General features: G+C 46.6%; 1 protein-coding gene across 1 annotated transcript in view; it reads left to right on the forward strand.

Annotated features, from left to right (window-relative positions):
- The window catches only part of LOC126175495 (cholecystokinin receptor-like), a 1,200,755-nt gene that overhangs the window by 980,831 nt on the left and 203,454 nt on the right, over positions 1–16,470 (forward strand). Inside the window, exon 6 of the mRNA XM_049922316.1 lies at positions 16,181–16,341. Within this exon, the coding sequence (XP_049778273.1) occupies positions 16,181–16,341 (161 nt within the window). The remainder of the gene's footprint in view (positions 1–16,180; positions 16,342–16,470) is intronic.

Here is a 16,470-nt window from a genome sequence, read left to right on the forward strand (position 1 = left end):
TGGGTGGCTTGCGGAGTATAAATGTAGATGTAGATGTAGATGTAATGCCCAGGTACCAGAAAGTCCGCACAAGCGGCAGGGCTGCCGCTTCACCCTCCTGGAGGCCGCGTCCAATGTGCATAGCAGAAGATTTGGCGACATTCATGGCACTGCCAGCGGCAGCCCCATAACGGGTAATCAATTCGAGGATTTCTCGAATCTCAGAGCCAGGGCGAATGAGGAGGAGGAGGTCATCAGCATATGTCCGACAGCGAAAAGTGTGTTGGCGTAGGGTGAGGCCAGAGAGCTTGGTCGTCAAGCCCCCAATAAGGTGCTCAAGGGCAATGGCATACAGGAGGGTAGAGAGGGGGCACCCCTGCCGTATCGAACGGCAGATAGGTACCGGCCCTGCTATACGTCCATTGAGTTGGACACGTGAACTGGCACTGTCGTAAAGACGCCGGATGACGTCGAGAAACGGAGGGGGGATGCCCATTCGGGCTGCCACCGAAAACAGGAAACGATGACGCACTTTATCGAAGGCGCTGTCGAAGTCTATAGCGACGACCGCTGCACGGAGTCTGCAGGCCGCCGCCATCGCAATTAAGTCGCGGCATTCCCCTGTGGCAGTCTGTATGTTAACCTGTCCTCCAGGCGTCGTTTGCTCTGGCGAGAGGACATGAGGGAGTACTTTTCGGAGCCGCATTGCCAGTAAGCGCGCGAAAATCTTGTAATCGGCATTGAGTAGGGTGAGCGGTCTGTAACTCGTGACCATCGAACCACGGGCTGGTTTGTGGACTGGTATGATGATGCCCTCAGCAAAGGCGGGTGGGATTGCTTGCTCAGATGTCATCAGTTCTTGATACATAGTCGTCCACCGTGGTGCCGTGAGGTCCCGAAAGGTACGCTAAAACTCAATCGGTAAGCCGTCAATGTCGGGCGATCTGTTGACAGCACCCTTGGCGATTGCGTTGTTGACGTCGTCTAGCGTGACCGCCACTGTCAAAGCATCCGCCTCCGCGTGGGGGAGGGTGCGCGTGACGTAATGCAAAATGGAGTCGTCTGCTGCAGTTTCAGCGTCTTCTTCACTATAAGTACGACGGTAGTGCTCGACGAATGTGTGGACGATGTCATTCTGAGTGGTCACCTGCGTGCCATGAGGCGTGGTCAGAGTGCTGATGATCTGCCGACGACGCCGTCGTTTGTCGGACACTATATGATGCATGGATGGAATTTCTAAATACGCGTGATAGTGGTGTCGCGTCCGTATCACGACCCCTTGCAGTTTCCGGCGTGCCAGCGCAATTATCTTCGCCTTAGTTCTTTGCCGTTCCAACTGGTTGTCCAGGGTTGGTGGTTGAGCGTCCAAATCTCGGAGAATCGCATAATAGAAGTCAACAGTGGTGCGATGCCAGTCGGCCATGTCCTTCCCGTATCTCATCATTCCTCCGGACCGCCGGCTTGACGCAGTCCAACCACCATTTGAATGTCGAGTGGTAGCGGGGAAGGCGTCGTTCGCAGGCTGTCCACGTTTCAGTGACTTGTTTGTGACACGCCAGGTCATGCAAGTGTGAAGTATTGAGTTTCCATGGCGCACGGCTGCCCCATACTGATTGCGGCGGAAGGAGGACCGTACAGATGTAAGCGCAATGGTCGGAAAAGGCCAGCGGCCAGCGTTCGGCGCCCCGTATCGCAGATCTAAGAGTTTGTGAGACATATATCCTGTCCAGTCGGCTTGCGGAATGACTGGTAAGAAAGGTATGGCCAGAACGTGTAACCTCCCCCTCACTTACCGACCTTAATGACAGTGAAAGATGAAACCGCGTGTACCTAATGGGAGTTTTGGAAAAGCAATCGTCACCGAAGTTAAGCTGTCGGTAAAGAGGGAGGAAAGGGTTACATCTAAATGAAAGGAAATGTGCTAATGAAACTGGTGGAAATTAATTTTGAAAAGGGGTAAAGTTAATAAAGAAAGTAAATGTGCAGCCGTTACGTTAACAATTAACTAGCGGTAATTAGGTATTTGAGATTTGGGGGAAATCACGGTCGCCAGTCCTGAGGACAATTACTATAGTAACTGAAAAAGAAAGGTTATTACACATATAATTAGCACTAGAAGCGTGGCAACTGAAGGTTGACACGTGTAGTGTGAAAACTGAAAGTTTGTCAGAAGTAATAAATTTCGCTACACCCTGACTTAATTTAGCAAAAGAATTAATAAAACCGAAAAATCGAAAGTTAATTTAGTGACTGAAGTTAATAGTGAGCTTTCTTTCTGAAGCACATCGAAATTAAGTATAATACGGTTAGTCTTGGACTACCTCAACAATCATTTCAAAAAACTACTTGAATCTACGCAATTTGTAAATAAGAGATTTAACTTTGAACTTGAATTAAATGATTCTGAACAATTAACAATAGTAAAATTTAGTACGTACCAAGCTGAGCTGCAGTCACAGGTAAGCTAAAATACGATAACAAAACTCGCACTCTTAATTTGTGCTTGTGTAATCTGAATATTGTAGCCAGCTATGAATACTTTGAAATTAAAGCAGTGAAATCGAATGGTATAATTTTAATGCTGGCGTTTAAATTTCAACGACACTCGGGTTCATTTCGGAAAAGGAAGGGACCCTGCTTGGTAATGCAATTGGGACAATGAGCAACAAAGGTTCATGCTAAGTTGCTGTTATTATAGTTACGAAAATGGTACAGTTTGAAAAGCTGAGGTCTGCCATACAGTTCTAAAACTTTACTTGCTTCCAGTCTTCCTTGATGGTTGATTGAAGGTTTGAAGCCGTCGATCGAGGAGGTGGCGACAGTCACTCATTGTCGGCCGTCGCTGTTGCAGAAGCTGGATGTTGGCGCGCCTTCTTCTCGACACGGTCACCAGACGAAACGGGCTCTTGATGTGCGCTAGTTAATGTTTCCCGTCCGCGACACCATGTCAGAAACTATCATCGCAAGTCGAGCGCAATTACATGCTGCCAAACCCCGAAAGCGCGGCAACTCGCGGGAGCGTCACACAACACACCTGCTCCACTCGCTACTCCCGCCAGACTCCTTCTGCTCAGCCCGCGCTCCACGCGGCAGAGTTAACACCACCAAAGATCCTACACACTTTGATTCTTCACACGACCTATCGATGTAATCGTTCGACAGCAGTTTTCCCTAGGCAAGACCCAGCGTAAAAGTACAAATAATATTTACGAAACAAACCAATTATACATCGACATAAATGCATAAATATACAAATAGTAAAACAATTACAATATACAAAGAGACAGAAATGTCATATCTTGAGGTAACAAAGCAAGGAAAAAAAATAGTACAATAGATGGAAATAGGCGTTACAAACGGTCGCCGTGTTGAACTAAAAAAATGGCTCTGAGCACTATGGGACTTAACATCTGTGGTCATCAGTCCCCTAGAACTTAGAACTACTTAAACCTAACTAACCTAAGGACATCACACACATCCATACCCGAGGCAGGATTCGAACCTGCGACCGTAGCAGCCGCGCGGTTCCGGACTGCGCGCCTAGAACCGCTAGACCACCGCGACCGGCCGTGTTGAACTTCCCAGGTATCGTGAAGCAGGAGGTCTCGCACCACTATACGTAGCTCCTGGCATGTAGTATATTGGGGAATCTGATCTTTAGGATGCAGAACGCAGTTAAAATCACCTCCTAGTAGGCAATGGTCATAACGCCCTAAAAACAGGGGAGCGATTTCCTCGGAATAAAACTCGGCTCTTTCATGCCGTCGGTCGGTGCCTGAGGGAGCGTAGACATTAACGATGCGTGTCCCCATGGCAGTGAGTGCCATGCCCCGAACTTATGGAAGGAAGGCGACATCGGTCACAGAAATCCCGTGGCGGACGTAGATGGCCACTCCGCGGCCCATAGGATCACTCGCGGAGGCGTGGGCGATATAGCCATTGATATCCGGGAGACTAGCCAAGTGAACTTCCTGCAGAAGGGCGAAATCAATATCCGAAGCCCAGAACATCTCCTGCATAAGGCGGATTTTCACCCTGGAACGGATGTTTTATTTATTTTTATTTTATTTATTTATTTATTGTTCCGTGGGACCACATTAAGGAGAAGTCTCCATGGTCATGGAACGAGTCAATACATGAAATTATAACACGATTGTAGAAACAGATAAAATGAAATATAAGAAATATATTCAGGCGACACGTCATTAGTTTAAATAAAGAAAATCAAGAATGTAACACTGGAATTTGCTTAATTTTTTAGCTCTTCCAGGAGCTCCTCGACAGAATAGAAGGAGTGAGCCATGAGGAAACTCTTCAGTTTAGACTTAAAAGCGTTTGGGCTACTGCTAAGATTTTTGAGTTCTTGTGGTAGCTTATTGAAAATGGATGCAGCAGAATACTGCACTCCTTTCTGCGCAAAAGTCAAGGAAGTGCATTCCACATGCAGATTTGATTTCTGCCTAGTATTAACTGAGTGAAAGCTGCTAACTCTTGCTAACAGCAAACGACATTAAAGAAAATATATACTCTGAGGGCAATGTCAGAATTCCCAGACTATTGAATAGGGGTCGACAAGAGGTTCTAGAACTTACACCACACATAGCTCGAACAGCCCGTTTTTGAGCCAAAAATACCCTTTTTGAATCAGAAGAATTACCCCAAAAAATAATACCATATGACATAAGCGTATGAAAATATGCGAAGTAGACTACTTTTCATGTTTAAATGTCACTTATTTCAAATACTGTTCTAATGGTAAATAAAGCGTCATTTAGTTTCTAAACAAGATTCTGAACATGGGCTTTCCACAACAGCTTACTATCTACGCCTAGGAACTTGAACTGTTCCGTCTCGCTTATGACATGCCCATTCTGTCTGATTAAAATATCAGTTCTCGTTGAATTGTGAGTTAGAAACTGTAAAAACTGAGTCTTACTGTGATTTAGCATCAAATTATTTCCCACAAGCCACGAACTTATTTCATGAACTACATTATTTGATAATGTTTCAATATTACACACAAGATCCTTCACTACCAAGCTGGTGTCATCAGCAAACAGAAATATTTTTGAATCACCTGTAATACTAGAAGGCATATCATTTATATAAATAAGAAACAGCAGTGGCCCCAGCACCGATCCTTGGGGAACGCCCCATTTAACAGTGCCCCATTGGGACTGAACATCATTACCACTCTCAATATTGCGGAGAATTACCTTCTGCTTTCTGTTCTTAAAGTAAGAGGCGAACCAATTGTAAGCTACTCCCCTTACTCCATAATGTTCCAACTTCTGCAGTAATATTTTGTGGTCAACACAGTCGAAAGCCTTCGTTAAATCAAAGAAAATACCTAACGTTCGCAACCTTTTATTTAATCCGTCCAAAACCTCACAGAGAAAAGAGACTATAGCATTTTCAGTTGTTAAGCCATTTCTAAAACCAAACTGTACGTTTGACAGCAAATTATGTGAATTTAAATGCTGCAGTAACCTTGTATATACAACCCCCTCGATAACTTTAGCAAACACCGATGGCATAGAAATAGGTCTATAATTATCAACATTATCCCTGTCTCCCTTCTTATAAAGTGGCTTCGCTACCGAGTACTTTAATCGGTTGTTGGTGTTGATGGTTGCTATCCGGTAGACCTGGTGTCGAATTGCTGGAGGCTGGTCCACTCCGCTGTCCGCGCAAGGGTGTGGGCGTCGCAGCTGAACGTTATCCCGCTGGCCCGCAGGGCAGTCTGGGGAGAGTATGATTAGTGGTGCGGCCGTGACGGCGCAGGGTCCCGTAACGGGTCCTGCTCCTCGACCTCCTCTTCGTGCCACGCCGTGGAAGCGGACACTGCTGTATCTTCCATTTTGTCTGCAGAAGATGTTGTAATGGTGCGTGGTGTAGTGTCGCCTGTGATACGTTCACGATTTAGGTCAGCGTCAGCACCAGGGCGCAGGCACACCGATAGATGTCTCCGCGCTCATAACGTCTTCGTCAGCAGTAGCGGGTTCTGAGGCCTCGTGCTGGTCGCCGGTTACGTCCTCCTCGACTTGTAACTCATCCAGGAAAGTGGTGAAATTGGACTGAGCAACGATTGGATAATTGTACGGGCGCTGATAACCACGCAGTTGAGCGCCCCACAAACCAAACATCATCATCATCATCATCGACTTGTAACGTCTCCTCTTGGCCGGAAACGGTGCGCCGTCTTCGCTTGCGACGTTTCGCAGAACGTTGTTTCCTTGTGCGACCCTCCGTGTCCGACGACGGAAGGGAGTCGCGTCGTTGTGGCAGAAAGACTGCTGTAGGAACGATGAGCGAGTCGATCTCCATCGTGTTTCCGAGGTCAGGGTCAGCGTCCGGTTGGTTGGTTGGTTGGTTTTGGGGAAGGAGACCAAACAGCGAGGTCATCGGTCTCATCGGATTAGGGAAGGACGGGGAAGGAAGTCGGCCGTGCCCTTTGAAAGGAACCATCCCGGCATTTGCCTGTAGCGATTTAGGGAAATCACGGAAAACCTAAATCAGGATGGCCGGACGCGGGATTGAACCGTCGTCCTCCCGAATGCGAGTCCAGTGTCTAACCACTGCGCCACCTCGCTCGGCAGCGTTCGGTTGCGGCGGCATCGTCGCAGCGGCGTCGATGGCTGGCCGAGAAGGCGGGCCGTCCGAGGCGCTCTCCGTCGGTGTCTGGTCGGGCTCGTTGGTGGCGTCGTTTGTGGTGACCGGGCGACGTTGCAAAGCGGTAGGGGAAGCGAGAGCAGCGGCGTAGGTCACCGGTAGCACTGTAGGTTGCGACGTGGGTGGTTCTTCGGCAGCTGGAAGTTGCGTAATACGCAGTTGTAGACATTCGGATCTAGCAAGGGAACCTCCCCATCGCACCCCCCTCGGATTTAGTTATAAATTGACGCAGTGGATAGACCTTGAAGAACTGAACACAGATCAATCGAGAAAACAGGAAGAAGTTGTGTGGAACTATGAAAAAATAAGCAAAATATACAAACTGAGTAGTCCACGCGCAAGATAGGCAAAATCAAGGACAAAGTCAGCTGAGGAGCGCCGTGGTCCCGTGGTTAGAGTGAGCAGCTGCAGAACGAGAGGACCTTGGTTCGAGTCTTCTCTTGAGTGAAAATTTTACTTTCTTTATTTTCGCAAAGTTACGATCTGTCCGTTCATTCATTGACGTCTCTGTTCACTGTAATAAGTTTAGTGTCTGTGTGTTGCGACCGCACCGCAAAACCGTGCGATTAGTAGACGAAAGGACGTGCCTCTCCAATAGGAACCGAAAACATTTGATCGCAAGGTCATAGGTCAACCGATTCCTCCACAGGAAAACGCGTCTGATATATTCTATACGACACTGGTGACGGCATGTTCGTCACATGACAGGAATATGTTGTCGACCCACCTAACTTGCACACTTGGCGAATGGGTAAAAAGATTCTTCTACCTTGCCCGATTTAGGTTTTCTTGTGGATGTGATTATCACTTCCAAAAAAGTGGTGAAAACGTAAGAGTTTGTCAGATAAACTGCAACAAATGAATGCAACAGTTTCACAGTCGCACAGTTTTCCCTGTGCTCTGTCAAAACATATGTTTTTTTACGTTTTCAAATGTTTCTGTGTGTAGACCGTCAAATCCTGCATATGTCCAAGCAAATCTGAACGTGGCCTGGAATTTTGGAGAGTGAAGTTGATTATGTGTGAGTGCCTGAACTTTGATAATTGTCTGAAAATAAAAAATTAAACTTTGCACTCTAGAGAAGACTTGAACCAAGGACCTCTCATTCCGCAGCTTCTCACGCTAACCACGGGACCACGGCGCTCGTAAACTCACACTGCCCTTGATGTTGCTTACCTTGCGCATGGACTACTCAGTTTGTATATTTTGCTTATTTTTTTCATAGTTCCACACAACTTCTTCCTGTTTTCTCGATTGATCTGTGTTCAGTTTTTCAAGGCCTGTCCCTGTGCCAACTTATAACTAAATCTGAGGGGGGTGCGATGCGGAGGTTCCCTTGTAAGGTGGCCTTCTTTGCCGCACCCGGAACAGGTCCGAGGCTGGCCGTCATATATAATTATTGCACGGCATCCGCCGATCTGTAAGTAGGACGGGACGTGGCTTCGGAGATCTATGGTGACCTGTCGGACCCCGATTAGGACAGGATACGTCCGAAACTGTGTCCACTTCTCCGCAGAGTGGCCACGGACTGTGCCGTATGGGCGTAGTGCCGCGACGACTTCCTCAGCAGGAAGTTCGAATGGCAATTCGAAAATGCGTATCGTTCGCATACCTAAGCCTGCGTGGTCGACGGTTACCTCCCCCACATTGCCATCAGCATGACAGAAGCGGAGCCCCTGTTTGGTCTCACGTAGTATGCGTTCGCACGCCGCGTCGTTAATGATTTTCACGTAGACCGTGCTCCTCACGATTGACAAATGTATGCCGATAATATCGGTCTCCGGGATCTTCACTTCCTCTCGCAGAAAACGCTCCACCTCGAGTGCTTTGGGTCGGGCATAATCGTTGTAGAAAATAAATCGGAGTGTTGATTTACGGTAACGGTTCGCCATGGATCGTACAAGGTAAGCCGGCACTTAAAGCAACGGCCGTCAGAATGTAAGCGAGGCGAGCTCGTCCGCTCTGTTGCCCTGCCGAAGGCAGACTGCGGCTCAGCTAAACAGGCGGACACGGGAAGGTGCTGTGTTGTTCCAACAGGATAAAGCTCATCTCGCTCACTGCCTGTGAAACTCAACGTGCTCTGCAAGGCGTGCAGCAACTTCCCTGGCCGGCACAATCTCCGAACTTCTCTCCAGTAGAGCACATGTGGGGTATGTTGTTGTTGTTGTTGTCTTCAGTCCTGAGACTGGTTTGATGCAGCTCTCCATGCTACTCTATCCTGTGCAAGCTTCTTCATCTCCCAGTACCTACTGCAACCTACATCCTTCTGAATCTGTTTGGTGTATTCATCTCTTGGTCTCCCCCTACGATTTTTACCCTCCACGCTACCTTCCAATACTAAATTGGTGATCCCTTGATGCCTCATAACATGTCCTACCAACCGATCCCTTCTTCTGGTCAAGTTGTGCCACAAACTTCTCTTCTCCCCAATCCTATTCAATACTTCCTCATTAGTTATGTGATCTACCCATCTAATCTTCAGCATTCTTCTGTAGCACCACATTTCAAAAGCTTCTATTCTCTTCTTGTACAAACTATTTACCGTCCATGTTTCACTTCCATACATGGCTACACTCCATACAAATACTTTCAGAAACGATTTCCTGACACTTAAATCTATACTCGATGTTAACAAATTTCTCTTCTTCAGAAACGCTTTCCTTGCCATTGCCAGTCTACATTTTATATCCTCTCTACTTCGACCATCATCAGTTATTTTGCTCCCCAAATAGCAAAACTCCTTTACTACTTTAAGTGTCTCATTTCCTAATCTAATACCCTCAGCATCACCCGACTTAATTCGACTACATTCCATTATCCTCGTTTTGCTTTTGTTGATGTTCATCTTATATCCTCCCTTCAAGACACCATCCATTCCGTTCAACTGCTCTTCCAAGTCCTTTGCTGTCTCTGACAGAATTACAATGTCATCGGCGAACCTCAAAGTTTTTATTTCTTCTCCATGGATTTTAATACCTACTCCAAATTTTTCTTTTGTTTCCTTTACTGCTTGCTCAATATACAGATTGAATAACATTGGGGAGAGGCTACAACCCTGTCTCACTCCCTTCCCAACTGCTGCTTCCCTCTCATGCCCCTCGACGCTTATAACTGCCATCTGGTTTCTGTACAAATTGTAAATAGCCTTTCGCTCCCTGTATTTTACCCCTGCCACCTTTAGAATTTGAAAGAGAGTATTCCAGTCAACATTGTCAAAAGCTTTCTCTAAGTCTACAAATGCTAGAAACGTAGGTTTGCCTTTTCTTAATCTTTCTTCTAAGATAAGTCGTAAGGTCAGTATTGCCTCACGTGTTCCAGTATTTCTACGGAATCCAAACTGATCTTCCCCGAGGTCGGCTTCTACTAGTTTTTCCATTCGTCTGTAAAGAATTCGTGTTAGTATTTTGCAGCTGTGGCTTATTAAACTGATTGTTCGGTAATTTTCACATCTGTCAACACCTGCTTTCTTTGGGATTGGAATTATTACATTCTTCTTGAAGTCTGACGGTATTTCGCCTGTTTCATACAGGACAGGAGGAGAATTGACCCCGTGTGACTCGACGGTCAACAACTCTTACAGAACTACATAAACAGGTCCAGCAGGCGTGACGTAATGTATCCCACGACAGTATTTGCCATGTGTACGATCGACTGGATGGTTAACCTTCTCCTTAATATCGCGCCTTATGTAGTGATGATGATGATGTTTGGTTTGTGGGGCGCTCAACTGCGTGGTTATCAGCGCCCGTACAAGTACCCAATCTTTTGCACAGTCCAATTCCGCCACTTTCCTGGATGATGATGAAATGATGAGGACAACACAAACACCCAGTCATCTCGAGGCAGGTGAAAATCCCTGACCCCGCCGGGAATCGAACCCGGGACCCCGTGCTCGGGAAGCGAGAACGCTACCGCGAGACCACGAGCGGCGGACGAGCGCCTTCTGTAGTGTAGAATATCCTTTTGTTCAGGCCACTTCCAGAATTTTTTGTTTTATCCATACACTCCACGACTACTCCGTTGTTATCCACAGGGAATTCAGTATTCTGCAATAAAATGATCACAGTGGTGCCTTCTTGCAATGTCTAAGACTCTTTTGATGTACTTTATTTTCTTTCCGTTTTTTGGGCTGCTCATCTTAGCTTGTTCATCTATAAGCCTACTGCTAGATGGCAAATCAGTGTGTCTCGGGTCACGCGCTTGATTCTCACTGTTAAACAAACTGGAATCACTTTATGCAGCTAGGAGGCTGAAATCATCAGCGTCTTCTGGTGTTGACTCAATGTCGACTTGTCTTGATGGTTTCTTCGTGTTCTTGGTTTTATTCTTCCCTTTTTCTGCGCTTATTTTGTTTGACATTTTTAAGGTTTTACCCTAGAATTTAAGTATTTTTCCAGTTGTTCGTGTGCAGATTCATTGTACTTGTGGCTTTCAGGCAATCCTGTGTATTTAATCAGCTCAATGAACCTTAAACCAGTAAAGAAAAAACCCAAAAAAATTTCAAACATATTTTGTATTAGGTAACAACTGAAAATAACTTGTCACAATCTATAACAGGTGTTTTATTTTGAAGTAAATGAAGAATATAGTACCTAAGGGTTACTTGGGCCCAAGCCGCTCATGGGTCCAAAATCCCTTGCATTTGGTTATCAGTACACCTGCATACATTTTGATGAGTAATATTTTAAAAGCGATTTGTAGTTAAACATTCACATAGAAATTACATAAAGTAATGTTCAAAGAATAAAATTGTGCATTTACTGCATTCAGAACGTCGATTCTTCGCACTTTGAACAAAGAAGTTTTACACAAGAAAAACTGTACATACACTATGTGATCAAAAGTATCCAGACACCAGGATGAAAATGAGTTAAAATCTCGTGGCGCTGTCCATCGTTAATGCTGGAATTCAGTATGGTGTTGGGGCCACCCTTAGCGTTGATGAGAGCTTCCACTCTCGCAAGCATACGTTCAATCAGGCGCTGGAAGGTTTCTTGGGGAATGGCAGCCCATTGTTCGCGGAGTGCTGCACGGAGGAGTGGTAACGTCTTAGGTCGGTGTGGAGCCTGGCACGAAGTCGGCGTTCCAAAATATCCCAAAGGTGCTCCATAGGATTCAGGTCAGGACTCTGTGCAGGCCAGTCCATTACAGGGATGTTATTGTCATGTAACCACTCCGCCACAGGCCGTGCATTATCAACAGGTGCTCGATCGTGTTGAAAGATGCAGTAGCCATCCCTGAATTGCTCTTCGCCAGTGGGAAGCAAGAAGGTGCTTAAAACATCAATGTTGGCCTGTGCTGTGATAGTGCCACGAAAAACAACAATGAATGCAAGCCCCCTTCCCCCCCCCCCCCCCCCAAGAAACGCACGACCACACAATAACACCACCGCCTCCGAATTTTACATTTGGCACTGCACACACTGGCAGACGCCGTTCACCAGGCATTCGCCATGCCCAGACCCTGCCATCGGATCGCGACATTGTATACCGTGATTCGTCACTCCACACATCGTTTATCCACTGTTCAATAGTCCAATGTTACGCTCCTTACACCAATCGAGGTGTCGTTTGGCATTTACCGGCATGATGTGTGGCTTATGAGCAGCCGCTCGACCATAAAATTCAAATTTTCTCACCTCCCGCCTAACTGTCATAGTACTTGCAGTGGATCCTGATGCAGTTTGGAATCCCTGTGTGATGATCTCGATAGATGTCTTCCTATTACACATTACGACCCTCTTCAACAGTCGGCAGTCTCTGTCAGTCAACAATCGAGATCGGCCTGTACGCTTTTGTGCTGTACATATTCCTTCACGTTTCCACTTCAAAAATGGTTCAAATGGCTCTAAGCACTATGGGACTTTACATCTGAGGTCATAAGTCCCCTAGACTTATAACTACTTAAACCTAACTAACCTAAGGACCTCACACACATTCATGCCCGAGGCAGGATTCGAACTTGCGACCGTAGCAGCAGCGCGACTCCTGACTGAAGCGCCTAGAACCGCTCCGCCACAGAGTTTCCACTTCACGATCACATCGGAAACAGTGGACCTAGAGAGGTTTGGGAGTGTGGAAATCTCGCGTGCGAACGTATGACACAAATGAGACCCAATCACCTGACCACGTTCGAAGTTCGTGAGTTCCGCGGAGCGCCCCATTCTGCTCTCTCGCGATGTCTAATGACTACTGAGGTCGCTGATTTGGAGTGCCTGGCAGTAGGTGGCAGCACAATGCACCTAATATGAAACACGTATGTTTTGGGGATGTCCGGATACTTTTGATCACATAGTGCATCTACATCTACATCTACATCCATACTCCGCAAGCCACCTGACGGTGTGTGGCGGAGGGTACCTTGAGTACCTCTATCGGTTCTCCCTTCTATTCCAGTCTCGTATTGTTCGTGGAAAGACGGATTGTCGGTATGCCTCTGTGTGGGCTCTAATCTCTCTGATTTTATCCTCTTGGTCTCTTCGCGAGATATACGTAGGAGGGAGCAATATACTGCTTGACTCTTCGGTGAAGGTATGTTCTCGAAACTTTGACAAAAGCCCGTACCGAGCTACTGAGCGTCTCTCCTGCAGAGTCTTCCACTGGAGTTTATCTATCATCTACGTAACGCTTTCGCGATTACTAAATGATCCTGTAACGAAGCGCGCTGCTCTCCGTTGGATCTTCTCTATATCTTCTATCAACCCTATCTGGTACGGATCCCACACTGCTGAGCAGTATTCAAGCAGTGGGCGAACAAGCGTACTGTAACCTACTTCCTTTGTTTTCGGATTGGATTTCCTTAGGATTCTTCCAATGAATCTCAGTCTGGCATCTGCTTTACCGACGATCAACATTATATGATCATTCCATTTTAAATCACTCCTAATGCGTACTCCCAGATAATTTATGGTATTAACTGCTTCCAGTTGCTGACCTGCTATATTGTAGCTAAATGATAAAGGATCTATCTTTCTGTGTATTCGCAGCACATTACACTTGTCTACATTGAGATTCAGTTGCCATTCCCTGTACCATGCGTCAATTCGCTGCAGATCCTCCTGCATTTCAGTACAATTTTCCATTGTTACAACCTCTCGATACACCACAGCATCATCTGTAAAAAGCCTCAGTGAACTTCCGATGTCATCCACAAGGTCATTTATGTATATTGTGAATAGCAACGGTCCTATGACACTCCCCTGCGGCACACCTGAAATCACTCTTACTTCGGAAGAGTTCTCTCCATTGAGCATGACATGCTGCGTCCTGTTATCCAGAAACTCCTCAATCCAATCACACAATTGGTCTGATAGTCCATATGCTCTTACTTTGTTTCTTAAACGACTGTGGGGAACTGTATCGAACGCCTTGCGGAAGTCAAGAAACACGGCATCTACCTGTGAACCCGTGTCTATGGCCCTCTGAGTCTCGTGGACGAATAGCGCGAGCTGGGTTTCACATGACCGTCTTTTTCGAAACCCACGCTGATTCCTACAGAGTAGATTTCTAGTCTCCAGAAAAGTCATTATACGCGAACACAATACGTGTTCCAAAATTATACAACTGGTCGAAGTTAGAGATATAGGTCTATAGTTCTGCACATCTGTTCGACGTCCCTTCTTGAAAACGGGGATGACCTGTGCCCTTTTCCAATCCTTTGGAACGCTACGCTCTCCTAGAGCCCTACGGTACACCGCTGCAAGAAAGGGGCAAGTTCCTTCGCGTACTCTGTGTAAAATTGAACTGGTATCCCATCAGGTCCAGAGGCCTTTCCTCTTTTGAGCGATTTTAATTGTTTCTCTATCCCTCTGTCGTCTATTTCGATATCTACCATTTTGTCATCTGTGCGACAATCTAGAGAAGGAACTACAGTGCAGTCTTCCTCTGTGAAACAGCTTTGGAAAAAGACATTTAGTATTTCGGCCTTTAGTCCGTCATCCTCTGTTTCAGTACCATCTCGGTCACAGAGTGTCTGGACATTTTGTTTTGATCCACCTACCGCTTTGACATAAGACCAAAATTTCTTAGGATTTTCTGCCAAGTCAGTACATAGAACTTTACTTTCAAATTCATTGAACGCCTCTCGCATAGCCCTCCTCACACTACATTTCGCTTCGCGTAATTTTTGTTTGTCTGCAAGGCTTTGGCTATGTTTATGATTGCTGTGAAGTTCCCTTTGCTTCCGCAGCAGTTTTCTAACTCGGTTGTTGTACCACGGTGGCTCTTTTCCATCTCTTACGATCTTGCTTGGCACATACTCATCTAACGCATTATGTACGACAGTTTTGAACTTTGTCCACTGATCCTCAACACTATCTGTACTTGAGACAAAACTTTTGTGTTGAGCCAACAGGTACTCTGAAATCTGCTTTTTGTCACTTTTTCTAAACAGAAAAATCTTCCTACCCTTTTTAATATTCCTATTTACGGCTGAAATCATCGATGCCGTAACCGCTTTATGATCGCTGATTCCCTGTTCTGCGTTAACTTTTTCAAATAGTTCCGGTCTGTTTGTCACCAGAAGGTCTAATATCTTATCGCCACGAGTCGGTTCTCTGTTTAACTGCTCAAGGTAGTTTACAGATAAAGCACTTAAAAAAATTTCACTGGATTCTTTGTCCCGGCCAGCCGTTATGAACGTTTAAATCTCCCAGTCTATATCCGGCAAATTAAAATCTCCACCCAGAACTATAACATGGTGGGGAAACCGTGGGGAAACCGTGAACATAGCCTCCACTAAACTCTAGCAGCAAGCCGTGGAAACACATGGGTTGTGCCATAGCCTGCCGAGTGCTGCTACCTCACGAATGAACTCAGAACTAGTCGAGTATCTCAGTAAACTGCTTCCAGAAACGCCTTCGATCACTTTAACGTAACGGATGCAAGTAACCGGCCAGGGTCCAAGTAACCATGATTAACGGTATGTACCTACATCTACATCTACATTTATACTCCGCAAGCCACACCCAACGGTGTGTGGCGGAGGGCACTTTACGTGCAACTGTCATTACCTCCCTTTCCTGTTCCAGTCGCGTATGGTTCGCGGGAAGAACGACTGCCGGAAAGCCTCCGTGCGCGCTCTAATCTCTGTAATTTTACATTCGTGATCTCCTCGGGAGGTATAAGTAAGGGGAAGCAATATATTCGATACCTCATCCAGAAACGCACCCTCTCGAAACCTGGCGAGCAAGCTACACCGCGATGCAGAGCGCCTCTCTTGCAGAGTCTGCCACTCGAGTTTGCTGAACATCTCCGTAACGCCATCACGCTTACCAAATAACCCTGTGACGAAACGCGCCGCTCTTCTTTGGTTCTTCTCTGTCTCCTCTGTCAACCCGACCTGGTACGGATCCCACACTCATGAGCAATACTCAAGTATAGGTCGAACGAGTGTTTTGTAAGCCACCTCCTTTGTTGATGGACTACATTTTCTAAGGACTCTCCCAATGAATCTCAGCCTGGTACCCGCGTTACCAACAATTAATTTTATATGATCGTTCCACTTCAGATCGTTCCGTCTGGTGTTGCAGCCAGCAGCGAAGTGGCGCCGCCGTCTTCCCCGGGCGGACGAGCCTCGTGCCTGCGGACGCTGCGCCGCGTCGCCGACCAGCACCAGCACCACAGGCAGAGGGCCAGGCCGCCGGCCGTCGCCGTCTCCCTCGTCATGCACGAGCGCGCGCGCTGCCTCAAGGTCAGCACCTGTCTCTGTACTCCGCTCTAGAGCCACAGGTAACATATCGATAGATCGATATTCTTCCCAGAATATACAGGGTGATTCAAAAAAAATACCACAACTTTAGGAATTTAAAACTCTGCAACG

Source organism: Schistocerca cancellata, chromosome 3, assembly GCF_023864275.1.
Source record: "Schistocerca cancellata isolate TAMUIC-IGC-003103 chromosome 3, iqSchCanc2.1, whole genome shotgun sequence".
NCBI classification, from domain to species: Eukaryota; Metazoa; Arthropoda; class Insecta; order Orthoptera; family Acrididae; genus Schistocerca; species Schistocerca cancellata.